Raw genomic sequence first — 16,624 nt, forward strand, 5'->3', positions numbered from 1 at the left:
TCAACTCTTTTTGAGAGAAAGTACAACTTCTTTTTATATGGCATCTATCATGACAGAGATATCTCACAACCACATAGTCAACAAAGTATAAACATTGATGTGATCATTGGCATGGATGCTGGGAAACTGCCCCATCTGTGTGCTGTAGGATTGTCGACCTGAGTGCAGACATCGATACTATCATTTCACAAATGGCACAACAGGCAGTACAGCGCTCCCTCAGCAGCGGAAGCCTAAATTGTGTGTTCAAGTATGGCCTGCATTCAAACATTTTGGCTCAGAAGCACAAGTGATTTTAACCAAGGACAAAAACAGAAGTTGCTGGAAAAGCTCAGCAGGTCTGACAGCATCTGTGAAGAAGAATCAGAGTTAACATTGGACTTTTTAGAGATAGCAGGGCTTTGTACGAGGCGGTTTTGTCTCACAAAGTTCTTTGAGTTTTTTGAAGAAGTAACAATGATGACTAGAACATAGAACAGTACAGCTCCTTCGGCCCATGATGTTGTGCCGAATGTTAATCCTAAACCTAAGGTCTATCTAACCTCCACCCCTACTTTATACTATCATTCACATGCCTATCTACCACTAGCTCCACTACCTCTCCGGCATTGCATTCCTCTTCCCTACCACTCTCTGCGTTAAGAACCTACCTCTGATGTCTCCCCTATATCTATCTCCAATTATTTTAAAACTATGTCCCCTCATAATAGCTACCTCTACCCTAGGAAAATGTCTCTGGCTGGTCACTCTATCTATACCTCTGATCATTTTGTACATGATTGATGAAGGTAGAGCAGTGGATGTTGTCTACATGGGCTTTGACGAGGTCCTGTGTGGTAAGGTGATCCAGAAGATGAAGTCATGTGGGATCCATGGTGAGTTAGCAAGTTGGATACAAAACTGACTTGGTCATAGAATACAGAGAATAGTTGTGTTTTTTCCTGACTGGAGGCCTATGACCAGTGGTATTCCAGAAAGATGTGTCGGGACTGCCATTGTTTGTAATATATAAATGATTTGGATTTGTTGTTGGTCTAAATAGTAAGCATGACATGAAAATTGGCTGTTTGTGGATAGTAAGGAAGGTTCAAAAAGAATACAGCAGGATGTAGATAACACCGTGTGGAGCTGGAGGAGCACAGCAGACCAAGAAGCATCAGAGGAGCAGGAAAGTTGACATTTTGGGTCAGGACCCTGCTATGCTCCACACTGTGTTATTTCTGACTCCAGCATCTGCAGAACTTACTATCTCACAGCAGGATATATATCAGTTGGAAAGCTGGGTGAAGAAATGATAAGGTTAAAGTGAGGTTGTACATCTTCAGAAGTCAAATGCAAGAGGAAAGTATATTGCAAATGGTCAGACCCTTAGGAGTGTCGATATAGAGAGGAATCTTGGAGTGCAAGTCTATGGCTCCCTAAGAGTGGCAACACAAGTGGATTAGGTGGTAAAGAAAGCATTCATCAGTTGGAGCATTGAGTATAAAAGTTGGTAAGTCATGTTGCAGTTGTAGAAGACTTTAGATAGGCCACATTGGGAGTATTGTGTGCTGTTCTGATCACCACACTGTAGGGGCACGTGGAGGCTTTGGAGAGGGTGTAAACAGAGGTTTAACCAGGATGTTGCCTGGATTGGAGGGTATTAGCCAAAAAGAGAGAGGCTGTAAAAAATTGGATTAGTTTCATTACAGCATCAGAGGCCTAGGGGCGACATGATAAGAGGTATATAAAATTATGAGAGGCATGGATAGGGTGAATTGTCAGAGCCTTTCCTAGCGTGGAAAGTCAAATACTAGGAACCATAGTTTAAGTTGAGAAGGGAAATGTTTACAGGAGATATGCGGGGTAAGTTCTTTCTTTTAAAACAGAGTGCGGTAGATGCCAGAAATGTGTTGCTAGAGGGAGGTGGTAGAAGCAGGTATGATAGCAATGGATGTGAGTTTGCTCGCTGGGCTGGAAGGTTAGTTTTCAGACGTTTCGTCACCATTCTAGGTAACATCATCAGTGAGCCTCTGATGAAGCGCTGGTGTTATGTCCCGCTTTCTATTTATCTGGTTAGGTTTCCTTGGGTTGGTGATGTCATTTCCTGTTCTTTTTCTCAGGGGATTGTAGATTGACTCCAAATCAATGTGTTTGTTGATGCAGTTCCGGTTGGAATGCCATGCTTCCAGGAATTCTCATGCATGTCTCTGTTTGGCTTGTTCTAGGATGGATGTGTTGTCCCAATCAAAGTGGTGTCCTTCCTTATCTGTATGTAAGGATATGAGTGATAGTGGGTCATGTCGTTTTGTGGCTAGTTGATGTTCATGTATCCTGGTGGCTAGCTTTCTGCCAGTTTGTCCAATGTAGTGTTTGTCACAGTTCTTGCAAGGTATTTTGTAGATGACGTTCGTTTTATTTGTTGTCTGTATAGGGTCTTTTAAGTTCATTAGCTGCTGTTTTAGTGTGTTGGTGGGTTTGTGGGCTACCCTGATGCCAGGGGTCTGAGTAGTCTGGCAGTCATTTCGTAAATGTCTTTGATGTAGGGGAGAGTGGTCATGGCTTCTGAGCCCGTTTTGTCTGTTTGTTTGGGTTTGTTGTTGAGAAATCGGCAGACTGTGTTCATAGGGTACCCATTCTTTTTTAATACGCTGTTTAGGTGATTTTCCTCTGCTCTGCGTAGCTCCTTTTTGCTGCAGTGTGTGGTGGCTCGTTGGAATAATGTTCTAATGCAGCTTCGTTTGTGGGTGTCGGGATGGTTGCTTCTGTAGTTCAGTATTTGGTCCGTATGTGTTGTTTTCCTGTAGACGCTGGTTTGAAGTTCCCCATTGGCTGTTCGCTCTACTGTGACATCTAGGAATGGCAGTTTGTTGTTGTTTTCCTCCTCTTTTGTGAACGTTATGCCAGTAAAGGGTATTATTGATGGTCTTGAACGTTTCCTCTAATTTGTTTTGTTCAGTGATGACAAAGGTGTCATCCACATAGCGGACCCAAAGTTTGGGTTGGATGATTGGCAGAGCTGTTTGTTCGAGTCTCTGCATTACTGCCTCTGCTAAGAACCCTGATATCGGAGATCCCATGGGTGTACCGTTGGTTTTTCTGTAGGTTTTGTTATTGAAGATAAAAAAAAGATAAAAACATCGTTATCCTACCTGCAGACAAAGGACGCTTGACAGTCATCTTAAACTGAACAGACTACATTGAGAAAGCGAATGCACCGCTTGCAGATACCGACACTTACCAACAGGTGGCGATAGACCCGACCCCACAACTAGAGAACCGAATCACAGCCTTACTCAAAAAACTTCAAAAATCTGGAGAATTAAACAAGAGAGACTTCCAAAAAATGAAACCAGATGGATCCAACACACCACGCTTCTACGGACTACCAAAAATTCACAAACCAGACGCCCCCCCTCAGGCCCATAGTGTCGCTACCTGGAACACCAACCTACAGATTAGCCAAGGAACTACACCAAAGACTAAAACACCTAGTAGAAGACTCCCACCACTCCATTCGCTCCACCCAAGAATTCCTGAACACCAAAGACACCAAGATAGAAGAGGATGAAATAATGGTCTCTTTTGACGTGACAGCCCTGTTCACATCCATCAACATCAACCTGGCCAAAGAAACACTGATGACACTATTAGAAGAACCGAAGACACATACACCAGACACCACCAACCTCATCAGCAAAGACAACATCATCAAGCTAGTGGGCCTATGCCTCACCACCCACTTCACTTTCAATAACAAAACCTACAGACAAACCAACGGTACACCCATGGGATCTCCGATATCAGGGTTCTTAGCAGAGGCAGTAATGCAGAGACTCGAACAAACAGCTCTGCCAATCATCCAACCCAAACTTTGGGTCCGCGATGTGGATGACACCTTTGTCATCACTAAACAAAACAAATTAGAGGAAACGTTCAAGACCATCAATAATACCCTTTACTGGCACAACATTCACAAAAGAGGAGGAAAACAACAACAAACTGCCATTCCTAGATGTCACAGTAGAGCGAACAGCCAATGGGGAACTTCAAACCAGCGTCTACAGGAAAACAACACATACGGACCAAATACTGAACTACAGGAGCAACCATCCCGACACCCACAAACGAAGCTGCATTAGAACATTATTCCAATGAGCCACCACACACTGCAGCACAAAGAGCAGAGGAAAATCACCTATACAGCGTATTCAAAAAGAATGGGTACCCGATGAACACAGTCTGCCGATTTCTCAGCAACAAACCCAAACAAACAGACAAAACGGGCTCAGAAGCCATGACCACTCTCCCCTACATCAAAGACATTTACGAAATGACTGCCAGACTACTCGGACCCCTTGGCATCAGGGTAGCCCACAAACCCACCAACACACTAAAACAGCAGCTAATGAACTTAAAACACCCTATACAGACAACAAATAAAACGAACGTCATCTCAAAATACCTTGCAAGAACTGTGACAAACACTACATTGGACAAACAGGCAGAAAGCTAGCCACCAGGATACATGAACATCAACTAGCCACAAAACGACATGACCCACTATCACTCGTATCCTTACATACAGATAAGGAAGGACACCACTTTGATTGGGACAACACATCCATCCTAGGACAAGCCAAACAGAGACATGCACGAGAATTCCTAGAAGCATGGCATTCCAACCGGAACTCCATCAACAAACACATTGATTTGGAGCCAATCTACCATCCTCTGAGAAAAAGAACAGGAAATGACATCACCAACCCAAGGAAACCTAACCAGATAAATAGAATCAGAGATAATGGGAACTGCAGATGCTGGAGATTCCAAGATAATAAAATGTGAGGCTGGATGAACACAGCAGGCCAAGCAGCATCTCAGGAGCACAAAAGCTGACGTTTCGGGCCTAGACCCTTCATCAGAGAGGGGGATGGGGGGAGGGAACTGGAATAAATAGGGAGAGAGGGGGAGGCGGACCGAAGATGGAGAGTAAAGAAGATAGGTGGAGAAGGTGTGGGTGGGGAGGTAGGGAGGGGATAGGTCAGTCCAGGGAAGACGGACAGGTCAAGGAGGTGGGATGAGGTTAGTAGGTAGCTGGGGGTGCGGCTTGGGGTGGGAGGAAGGGATGGGTGAGAGGAAGAACCGGTTAGGGAGGCAGAGACAGGTTGGACTGGTTTTGGGATGCAGTGGGTGGGGGGGAAGAGCTGGGCTGGTTGTGTGGTGCAGTGGGGGGAGGGGATGAACTGGGCTGGTTTAGGGATGCAGTGGGGGAAGGGGAGATTTTGAAACTGGTGAAGTCCACATTGATACCATATGGCTGCAGGGTTCCCAGGCGGAATATGAGTTGCTGTTCCTGCAACCTTCGGGTGGCATCATTGTGGCAGTGCAGGAGGCCCATGATGGACATGTCATCAAGAGAATGGGAGGGGGAGTGGAAATGGTTTGCGACTGGGAGGTGCAGTTGTTTGTTGCGAACTGAGCGGAGGTGTTCTGCAAAGCGGTCCCCAAGCCTCCGCTTGGTTTCCCCAATGTAGAGAAAGCCGCACCGGGTACAGTGGATGCAGTATACCACATTGGCAGATGTGCAGGTGAACCTCTGCTTAATGTGGAATGTCATCTTGGGGCCTGGGATGGGGGTGAGGGAGGAGGTGTGGGGACAAGTGTAGCATTTCCTGCGGTTGCAGGGGAAGGTGCCGGGTGTGGTGGGGTTGGAGGGCAGTGTGGAGCGAACAAGGGAGTCACGGAGAGAGTGGTCTCTCCGGAAAGCAGACAGGGGTGGGGATGGAAAAATGTCTTGGGTGGTGGGGTCGGATTGTAAATGGCGGAAGTGTCGGAGGATAATGCGTTGTATCCGGAGGTTGGTAGGGTGGTGTGTGAGAACGAGGGGGATCCTCTTGGGGCGGTTGTGGCGGGGGCGGGGTGTGAGGGATGTGTCGCGGGAAATGCAGGAGACGCGGTCAAGGGCGTTCTCAATCACCGTGGGGGGGGAAGTTGCGGTCCTTAAAGAACTTGGACATCTGGGATGTGCGGGAGTGGAATGTCTTATCGTGGGAGCAGATGCGGCGGAGGCGGAGGAATTGGGAATAGGGGATGGAATTTTTGCAGGAGGGTGGGTGGGAGGAGGTGTATTCTAGGTAGCTGTGGGAGTTGGTGGGCTTGAAATGGACATCAGTTACAAGCTGGTTGCCTGAGATGGAGACTGAGAGGTCCAGGAAGGTGAGGGATGTGCTGGAGATGGCCCAGGTGAACTGAAGGTTGGGGTGGAAGGTGTTGGTGAAGTGGATGAACTGTTCGAGCTCCTCTGGGGAGCAAGAGGCGGCGCCGATACAGTCATCAATGTACCGGAGGAAGAGGTGGGGTTTGGGGCCTGTGTAGGTGCGGAAGATGGACTGTTCCACGTAACCTACAAAGAGGCAGGCATAGCTGGGGCCCATGCGGGTGCCCATGGCCACCCCCTTAGTATGGCGTACTGACCTCTACATCGCCGAGGCCAGACGCCAACTCTCCGACACCACCTCCTAACGCCTCCTCGATCATGACCCCACACCCGAGCACCAAACCATCATCTCCAACACCATTCATGACCTCATCACCTCAGGGGACCTCCCACCCACAGCCTCCAACCTCATTGTTCCCCAACCCCGCACGGCCCGTTTCTATCTCCTTCCCAAAATCCACAAACCTGCCTGCCCTGGTTGACCCATCGTCTCAGCCTGCTCCTGCCCCACCGAACTCATCTCCACCTATCTGGACTCCATTTTCTCCCCTTTGGTCCAGGAACTCCCCACCTATGTCCGTGACACCACCCACGCCCTCCACCTCCTCCAGGACTTCCAATTCCCTGGCCCCCAACACCTCATATTCACCATGGACGTCCAGTCCCTGTACACCTGCATTCCGCATGGAGATGGCCTCAAGGCCCTCCGCTTCTTCCTGTCCCGCAGGCCCGACCAGGCCCCCTCTACCGACACTCTCATCCGCCTAGCGGAACTCGTCCTCACACTCAACAACTTCTCTTTTGACTCCTCCCACTTCCTACAGACTAAGGGGGTGGCCATGGGCACCCGCATGGGCCCCAGCTATGCCTGCCTCTTTGTAGGTTACGTGGAACAGTCCATCTTCCGCACCTACACAGGCCCCAAACCCCACCTCTTCCTCCGGTACATTGATGACTGTATCGGCGCCGCCTCTTGCTCCCCAGAGGAGCTCGAACAGTTCATCCACTTCACCAACACCTTCCACCCCAACCTTCAGTTCACCTGGGCCATCTCCAGCACATCCCTCACCTTCCTGGACCTCTCAGTCTCCATCTCAGGCAACCAGCTTGTAACTGATGTCCATTTCAAGCCCACCGACTCCCACAGCTACCTAGAATACACCTCCTCCCACCCACCCTCCTGCAAAAATTCCATCCCCTATTCCCAATTCCTCCACCTCCGCCGCATCTGCTCCCACGATAAGACATTCCACTCCCGCACATCCCAGATGTCCAAGTTCTTTAAGGACCGCAACTTCCCCCCCACGGTGATTGAGAACGCCCTTGACCGCGTCTCCCGCATTTCCCGCGACACATCCCTCACACCCCGCCCCCGCCACAACCGCCCCAAGAGGATCCCCCTCGTTCTCACACACCACCCTACCAACCTCCGGATACAACGCATTATCCTCCGACACTTCCGCCATTTACAATCCGACCCCACCACCCAAGACATTTTTCCATCCCCACCCCTGTCTGCTTTCTGGAGAGACCACTCTCTCCGTGACTCCCTTGTTCGCTCCACACTGCCCTCCAACCCCACCACACCCGGCACCTTCCCCTGCAACCGCAGGAAATGCTACACTTGTCCCCACACCTCCTCCCTCACCCCCATCCCAGGCCCCAAGATGACATTCCACATTAAGCAGAGGTTCACCTGCACATCTGCCAATGTGGTATACTGCATCCACTGTACCCGGTGCGGCTTTCTCTACATTGGGGAAACCAAGCGGAGGCTTGGGGACCGCTTTGCAGAACACCTCCGCTCAGTTCGCAACAAACAACTGCACCTCCCAGTCGCAAACCATTTCCACTCCCCCTCCCATTCTCTTGATGACATGTCCATCATGGGCCTCCTGCACTGCCACAATGATGCCACCCGAAGGTTGCAGGAACAGCAACTCATATTCCGCCTGGGAACCCTGCAGCCATATGGTATCAATGTGGACTTCACCAGTTTCAAAATCTCCCCTTCCCCCACTGCATCCCTAAACCAGCCCAGTTCATCCCCTCCCCCCACTGCACCACACAACCAGCCCAGCTCTTCCCCCCCACCCACTGCATCCCAAAACCAGTCCAACCTGTCTCTGCCTCCCTAACCGGTTCTTCCTCTCACCCATCCCTTCCTCCCACCCCAAGCCGCACCCCCAGCTACCTACTAACCTCATCCCACCTCCTTGACCTGTCCGTCTTCCCTGGACTGACCTATCCCCTCCCTACCTCCCCACCCACACCTTCTCCACCTATCTTCTTTACTCTCCATCTTCGGTCCGCCTCCCCCTCTCTCCCTATTTATTCCAGTTCCCTCCCCCCATCCCCCTCTCTGATGAAGGGTCTAGGCCCGAAACGTCAGCTTTTGTGCTCCTGAGATGCTGCTTGGCCTGCTGTGTTCATCCAGCCTCACATTTTATTATCTCAGATAAATAGAAAGCAGGACATAACAGCAGCACTTCGTCGGAGGCTCACTGATGATGTTACCTAGAATGGTGACGAAACGTCTGAAAACTAACCTTCCAGCTCACATCCAGAACCTCAACCTGAGCTACAAATCTTCTCAAAACTCGCTATGATAGCAATGTTTAAGAGGCATTTAAAAAGACACAAACAGGCAGAGAGGCATCCAGACCAATGCAGGTAGACAGGATTAGTTTAGAATTGCAACACAGTCAGCATAGACATGGTGGGCTGAAGAACCTGTTCCTGTAATAGTTCTATGGAACTATTCCTCAATGAAAATCAGGGCAGCAATAGAGAGGTTTGGGAAATGCGTTGAATTGGTATCATGTCCAGCTCAGTCTAAAGTTAAAACGTGATAACTAAGGTTGTGATTTAATCCTGTTCATTCAGACAGTTTCAGTTAACACTTTTATCCAGGTAGAACACAGAACAATACAGCACAGTACAGGCCCTTCGGCCACGATGTTGTGCCGACCTATTATGCTACTAAGATCAAACTACCGTGCATACCCTACATTTTACTATCCTCCATGTGCCTATTCAAGTGTCCCTTGAAAGTCTCCAAAGTATGTGACTCCACTACCACTGTTGGTAGCTCATTCTACATGCCCACCTCTGACATTTCCCCTATACCTTCCTGCAATCACCTCAAAATTATGTCCCCTCATAACAGTCATTTCTGCCCTGAGAAAAAGTCTCTGACTATCCACTTTATCTTGTATGCCTCTTTCAAGTCACCTCTCATCCTTCTTCGCTCCAAAAAAAGCCCTAACTCCCTCAGTCTTTCCTCATAAGATCTGCCCTCCAATCCAGGCAGTATCCTGGTAAATCTCCTCTGCACCCTCTAAAGCTTCCTCATCCTTCTAAAATGAGGCATCCAGAACTGAACACAATATTCCAAGTGTGCCTCATGAGATGGCAGGAAGTTTTCCTTGAGGTTTGGTGATCAGGAAAATGGAAGTTCAGACAAATAAATACTTCCTCATTCTGCTTATTGATTAATTTCCTTCTCATATTGAAAAACAAGTATTTTGATATAGTGAAGGTTGCACGTCTTAAAGACTGAACCATATAAACTCTGGCCCCAATGTTTTTGCACCATTTCCAGCTTTAGCTTCTTGCTGAGAGAAAAGGAAAAGATGAATCCATTCTTCCTCTGTTCATTAGGCTCATTTTCTGCTGACAACACTGGAAGGAGTTAACCCCCAGCTGGAGGTCACTGTGCAGACTCCAACTTGAGATCCAACACAATACAGCAGAAACCAGCATTTCCTGCACATCTCTGCAGAGGGACTCCACCTGCTACAAGGCTGGAGGAGACAGCTAAGATGTAAGTCAATAATTTCACTGGAATCTTTCCTCAGATTGCAAGGGCCACCCTCTGTATGTTTATCAAATTCCATATCAGCAGAAAGAACAGACATTCACTTCTCCTCACTTCCCCTTACAAACACAACAGTGTTAGCCCCAGATAATGATAGACAAATGCAGTGCGGAATCCTTCACTGTGCACGACTGAAACAGAACAAATTTTATCACTGCAGATTTCACAATTAATGGAACACAGCAAACCACATGCCTTGGCATCACACTTAGTACTAGAATCTCAGCGGCAGTGATTACACCAACATGGGGATCTCGGTCAGTGGCAGTGAGTAAACTGACATGAGGATCTCTAGTTTCTCCAGGCTGAGCTCCTTGATCTTCAGCTCACCATCTGAAGTGACAATGAAAGCAGATTCGATAGGAATGTTCAAAAGTGAATTTTAGAGGCACGTAAAAATCAAAAAACATCAGAACTATAGATAAGCAAGAGGTCAGTGGTCCTTACTGAATAGTTCTATCAAAAGTGATAACACAAGGACAATGGTCTGAGAGACCTCCTCCTGGACTATATGATGACATGATTCTCTGTCAGTGACAAGAAGGGCTGAAATTCCTGACAGTGATGCATACAGTTTATAGAGTTATACACCTTGGAAACAGACCTTTTGGTCCCACTCATCCTTGCTGACCAGATATCCTAAATTAACCTAATCCCATTTGCCAGCATTTGGCCCATATCCCTCTAAACCTGTCCTATCCATATACCCATCCAGACGCCTTCGAAGTGTTGTCAAACTTCTACCACCTCCTCTGGAAGCTTGTCCAATGCACACCAGTTTTGTGTTAAGGAAGGTTATTGATGGTATAATGAGGTATCAGCAGCAGACACTTCAGAAACAACAGATTTTATCTCAGGACTTTCTAACAAGGAGAGAGGAGATTACGTCCTTGTCCATCTGCTCTGTATTCAAATCCAGACCCTAACTGTGAGTATCCAGTGTGTGAACCACCATAATCTTTCCTCACACTGCTGTAACAGGGAATGCAGCTGTATATCATTTCTGTGGAATGGAATTATGTTATCACTCGCACGTAGACAAAACAGCTCAGTGTTGCTGGTCTCACTCATGCATTATATCAGTCAAAGGCAATCCTGTTCATATGTAAAAAGTGGAAAATGTTTTAAAACAGTTGGTTGTACAGACCAGGAGATTAAAATGCAACAGTTAATACTTGACTATTTTGATTGATATTAGTATGTATTGTTAATAATTAACCATTGTATTGTTAATCTTTGATAACAAAGTGTGGAGCTGGATGAACACAGCAGGCCAAGCAGCATCTTAGGAGCACAAAAGCTGACGTTTTGGGCCTAGACCCTGTTAATCTTTTATTTATTTGTGTCTTTCACTCATTTTCAGACTCATTTTTATGTTCCTTGAATGGAATACTTCTACCTTTTTACTTGTTTTCCTTTTAACCCATTTAGCTGTTGTCCTAATTCATTGGCATAAATTGCTTTGATTCAGCACAAACTACTTTCTGTCTATTCAGAAGCATATCCTTTTCCCACTGACATGATTCTGGAACTTACTGACACTCTTATCTTTATTAGTTTCCCAATCTGGCCTGTATTTTCTACACATCACATACAGAGCTGGAACACCGACTTTTATCTGATTTGTCCTTGTCATGACATATAGCTACTTCTTTCTAATCTATGTAGGAGCAAATTACTACAGATGCTGGAATCTGTACTGAAATCAAAAAATGCTCAGAGATCACAGCAAGTCAGGCAGCATTCATGGAGTGAAAGCAAGCTAATATTTCAAGTCTAGATGATTCTTTATCGGAGCCAGTGAAGAGTCACTTAGACATGAAACTTTAGCAGTTTTTGTTTTCAGTAGTCTTTCTAACCCATGCCATGCCTTGGCCTATTTTGTTCTTGGACTTCAAAGGTTTGACTAGACCTTCCCTCTGCTGGTTCCCATCAAGAACGTGAAATGGCACAAGAATTCCTGTCGAGGAACATGGAGAAGTCTGAAAGAGTGAAAGGCACTGATAAATTAAAAAATGGAGAGTACAATAATTCCCTGTACATGCTAATATCGAGCAAAGTGTTTCTAGTTGAGGTTCAGTTATTGCATTTTAATCTCCTGGTCTTAAAGTTAAATGTTGAAATATTGCTATATTTTATATATGAACAGAATTGCCTTTGACTGAATATAAGACAGTGAGGCAGTTGTATTAATTATGAGAATGTGATTTTGAATCCCTGTGAATTGTCAATAATTCTTCTTGAATTTCATCTTATTTGGACCAAGACCCCACACCAATCATTCCTTACCCTGTGATTTTAACCGAGTGTGTCCCATGTCTGCGGAATGTCTCTGGTTTTTCAGCCATTACTGGTGTGTGTCTGTAAACTCCACTCCTGTACACAAAGAAGTCTTCATGTACTTCCATCAATGCTGTGAGAGGACACAAGAAGAGTAAGTGTTCATTCTTCAAACTCATCACAACCTCCTCATCATTTTCACTGTAACAAACCAGTATTCCTGCATAATCTCACCACATTCCCACTGCAGTATTCCCACCCACTAACAATTACTGTGGCCTTGACACAAAGAAAGGTTGATCCACACTTGTGTGCATCCATCAATGCCCATTCCAGGATGTATTCTGGTGGCACCTTTCTCAGGAATCGTAGCTGCTATCAGACAAACAGTGATCGCATACAACAGTAAGGAAATGTATTCTTTAACTCTTCCCAAAACAACATGGACACCCCAAGAAAAGAAACTTCCTAATGACTATGAAAACTTCCCTAGACCCTGAAGTTGTTAAGAGCACTTCACAATCAATGATACCTTCCACCATACATGATACATCCTGGTTCTAACCTCTCATAATCAGCTATATATCTCTAATCTTTACACAGGCACCACTGATAGCGAGCTGGGTCTGCATAACATCGAGGCACAGATTAGGTTGTGCCCATAACCAATGACAGCCTTATACTCTGATGTCAAAGGTTATTTGATCTAAAATCACACCATTAATGGCAGGAAGTGAAGGAGATGTTAATTAGTTTCAAATGTGGATTAATAGAGAAGTTAGTGCTCCATCAAACTGAGCTGCCATACTGAGGGACAAATGGTCAGTGCAGGGTTCGAGTGGCAACTGTATCAATTCATCCAAGGTTTCAAGAGTTAAGAATGATCAAATCATTTGTCTACACAGTTCATCAGCAGCAACCTTCTCAAAAGGTCAAGAAATAGTCTAACCCTAACCTGGGGCAGCACAGCGGTTAGCACTGCTCCCTCAGCCCCAGAGACCCAGGTTCAATTTAACCCTGGGTGACTGTCTGTGTGGAGTTTGCACATTCTCCCTGCATCTACGTGGGTTTCTTCCGGGTGCTCCAGTTTCTTCCCACAGTCCAAAGATGTGCAGGTTCAGTGGACTGGCCATGCTAAAATACCCATAGTGTCCAGGGAACGTGTAGGTCAGGTGGGTTAGTTGTGGGAAATGGAGGGTTATAGGGATAGGTTAAGCAGTATGAGTCTGGGTGGGATGCTCTTCGGAGAGTCGGTGTGGACTTGTTGGGCCGAATAGCCTGTTTCCACACTGTAGAGATTCAATGAATTCATAGGTAATCCACCAACTGAATTACTCCTAATTGGCATTGGATCTATTAGTTCCATGCTGAGGACCATATACAGTGTGGGTTTAAAATCATGACAGTAGTACCGCCCCCACAGTAGTGTGTTGGGACTGCCAGGTGACCATCTCAAAACTGTCCAATGAGACCTGATTCCAAAATCTTCTGATTCACATGCAAGAATTCTATTAACAAAGGCACAGGTAATATGGAAATATGAGTAGTGGGATATAATCACACCACATTGTGATGCAGGGTATGCCAGAGACAGCAGTACAGCAGGGGCTGCAGGGTATATCTGGGTATCAGTGAGGGGCTATTATGTTTTTGTTGTACTGTATTTAAAGGTCTCTCCATCTCCTGAGTTGATAAAACATGGAGAAATTGTGCTCAGTCTAATTATATTGTATTTCCTACCTTGCACAGGCCCATTCTCCATTATTTCTTTCATGATTTCCTTGTCCTGTTGAATAAATATGTAATTACATTAGAATAAAATCAAAACCCTTCACTGATCTCTTGCTGTCGTAACAATCACTTGTACAAAACCAAACCTCACAACTGGGTTGCTGCCACACACTGGTAAAGAACAGGGACACAGAGCAGCTCCAAGGAGGAAGCAATGACTCACTCAGCAGGGACGCCTGACCGAAATGGAAAAATGAATTTGTCAGTCACCCAGTGCTGCACAGCAGCCCATTTGGAAGAGAGATTCCTGGCAGTGGGATAAAGTTGGCTTGATAGAGACAAAGCATGAGATTGTTGTTTCAACATTTAAAGGAATAATGAGGTGAAGTGAATTGTGAAAATTGGTAGGTCAGACTGTGGGTCAATGATGATATTCAGTGAGGGTATGAAGTGGCTTATGTTGATAGCACCTTCCTCCTGCAGCTTCACTGATAGCAAGTTCCGAGAGCCTGAAGAGAAGAGAGGGGCTGGGCCAACGATACCAAAGTACTCACGTTGTTAGAGAGGCGGTAAGGTGGAGTGGTTTGATAGATCTGGTTTGTGTGGCTGTAGGGATTGGGACAAGGCATCGTTGCCTGTCTCTTGCCACGGCCAGCTGAGCGAGTGGACATCATACACTGGCTGCTAAGTTGCTGCTTCTCAGAGTTGGAGAATGGATAGCAGGCATCTGACACCACCCTGCAAGGAGCAAAACAGAAAGAGGTGAACCCACAGCTTCAAACAAGGAATATCAATCTAGGCTATCCATTAGCAAATCACCAATTATCCAAACCTAATCAGTGACTGGGTGAGAAGGTCATGGCAAGGGCTAATGTAAAGTCACTATTCTGATCCCAAAAGTTTAGTTTAAACTGAGCTGTAGAACATAGTTTGAGCATAGAACAGTACAGGCCCTTCGGCCCACAATGCTGTGCCGAACTTTTACCCTAATCCTAAGGTCTAACTAACCTCCACCCCTACCTTATACTATCATCCAAATGCCTATCTAATAGCTGCTTAAATGCCCTTAATGAGGCTAACTCCACTACCCTCTCCGGCAATGCATTCCACGCCCCGACCACCCTCTGAGTAAAGAACTTATCTCTGACATCTTTATATCTAACTCCACTCAGTTTAAAACTATGCCCCCTCGTAATAGCTACCTCCACCCTAGGAAAACGTCTCTGGCTGTCCACACTATCTATACCTCTGATCATTTGGTACACCTCTGTCAAGTCACGTCTCATCCTTCGTTGTTCTAAAGAGAAAAGCCCTAGCTCTCTCAACCTTTCCTCATAAGACCTTCCCTCCATTCCAGGCAACACCCTGATAAATCTCCTCTGCACCTTTTCCAATGCTTCCACATCTTTCCTGTAATGAGGCAACCACAACTGGACACAATACTCCAGATGTGGCCAAACCAGGCTTTTGTATAGTTGGAGCATAAGTTCACGGCTCCTGAACTCTATTAATGAAAGCTAACGCAACATATGCCTTCTTAACAACTCTAACCTCCTGGGTGGCAGCTTTCAGGGAAGTGTGGACATGAATCCCAAGATCCCTCTGCTCCTCCACACTCCCAAGAATCTTTCTGTTAACCCTGTATTCTACTTTCAAGTTTTTCCAAATCTGCCACATTTCCCCTTATCACATGCCTCCTTACCTTCTGCACGAGCCGACCATGGGGATCATTATCAAATGCCTTACTTAAAGCCACTGCCTGAATATATCAGTTCCTTCCTGGCTCACATTCTCTTTACACACCCGCTGTTGAAAGCAAGGCGGCCTGCAGCATGAGGTAAGTTTTTATACTGGGGGTAAAAACAACCTCACCCTGTCAGCACTCTGGCTCTTGTTGCTGTTGCTGAAAACAAGCTAGGAGTTGTTTAATTTTCAAATGATGTCTTTCACTTGCACCATAGAGTCAGAGATGTACAGCGCAGAAACAGACCCTTGGGTCCAACTCGCTCACGCCAATCAGACATCTTAAATTAACCTAGTCTCATTTGCCAGCATTTGCCCTCTATCTCTCTAAACCCTTCCTATTCGTATACCCATCCTGACGCCTTTTAATTGTTGTAATTGTACCAGCTTCCATCACTTCCTCTAGCAACTCATTCCATACACTCACCAGCCTATCCATGCCTCTCATGATTTTATGAGCATCTATAAGATCACCACTCAGCCTCCAACACTCCAGGGAAAATAGCCCCAGCCTATTCAGCCTCTCAAATCCTCCAACCCTGGCAACATCCTTGAAAGGGTTCAGAAAAGATTTACAAGTTTCATAACATGTTTCCTATAGCAGGGAGGCCAGAATCAAACACAGTATTCCAAAGCCATTGAATACAATCTCCATCCCATTTTCTCACAGAACAAACTTCAGGGGAGCGAGTGACAAGCTGAGCAGGATTGACTGGAACAAGAGATTGATGGGATAAGCAAGAACTGAACAATGGGCTACCTTCAAAGAGCAAATAATTCAGGTATAGTCA

At 46.2% G+C, this 16,624-nt stretch overlaps 1 protein-coding gene and 1 long non-coding RNA gene across 2 annotated transcripts in view; one reads left to right on the top strand and one right to left on the bottom strand.

Moving 5' to 3' along the window:
- LOC132210927 (uncharacterized) overlaps nucleotides 1-10,505 on the top strand; it is a 96,693-nt gene extending 86,188 nt beyond the window's left edge. Inside the window, exon 6 of the long non-coding RNA XR_009447166.1 lies at nucleotides 9,863-10,505. This is a non-coding gene — a long non-coding RNA (uncharacterized LOC132210927). The remainder of the gene's footprint in view (nucleotides 1-9,862) is intronic.
- The window catches only part of tinagl1 (tubulointerstitial nephritis antigen-like 1), a 91,513-nt gene that overhangs the window by 7,684 nt on the left and 67,205 nt on the right, over nucleotides 1-16,624 (bottom strand). Inside the window, exons 8-10 of the mRNA XM_059654238.1 lie at nucleotides 14,645-14,828; nucleotides 14,100-14,145; nucleotides 12,369-12,492 (exon numbers count right to left, since the gene is read on the bottom strand). Coding sequence (XP_059510221.1) covers nucleotides 12,369-12,492; nucleotides 14,100-14,145; nucleotides 14,645-14,828 — 354 coding nt within the window. The remainder of the gene's footprint in view (nucleotides 1-12,368; nucleotides 12,493-14,099; nucleotides 14,146-14,644; nucleotides 14,829-16,624) is intronic.

This window comes from Stegostoma tigrinum, chromosome 24, assembly GCF_030684315.1.
Source record: "Stegostoma tigrinum isolate sSteTig4 chromosome 24, sSteTig4.hap1, whole genome shotgun sequence".
In the NCBI taxonomy this organism is placed as follows: domain Eukaryota; kingdom Metazoa; phylum Chordata; class Chondrichthyes; order Orectolobiformes; family Stegostomatidae; genus Stegostoma; species Stegostoma tigrinum.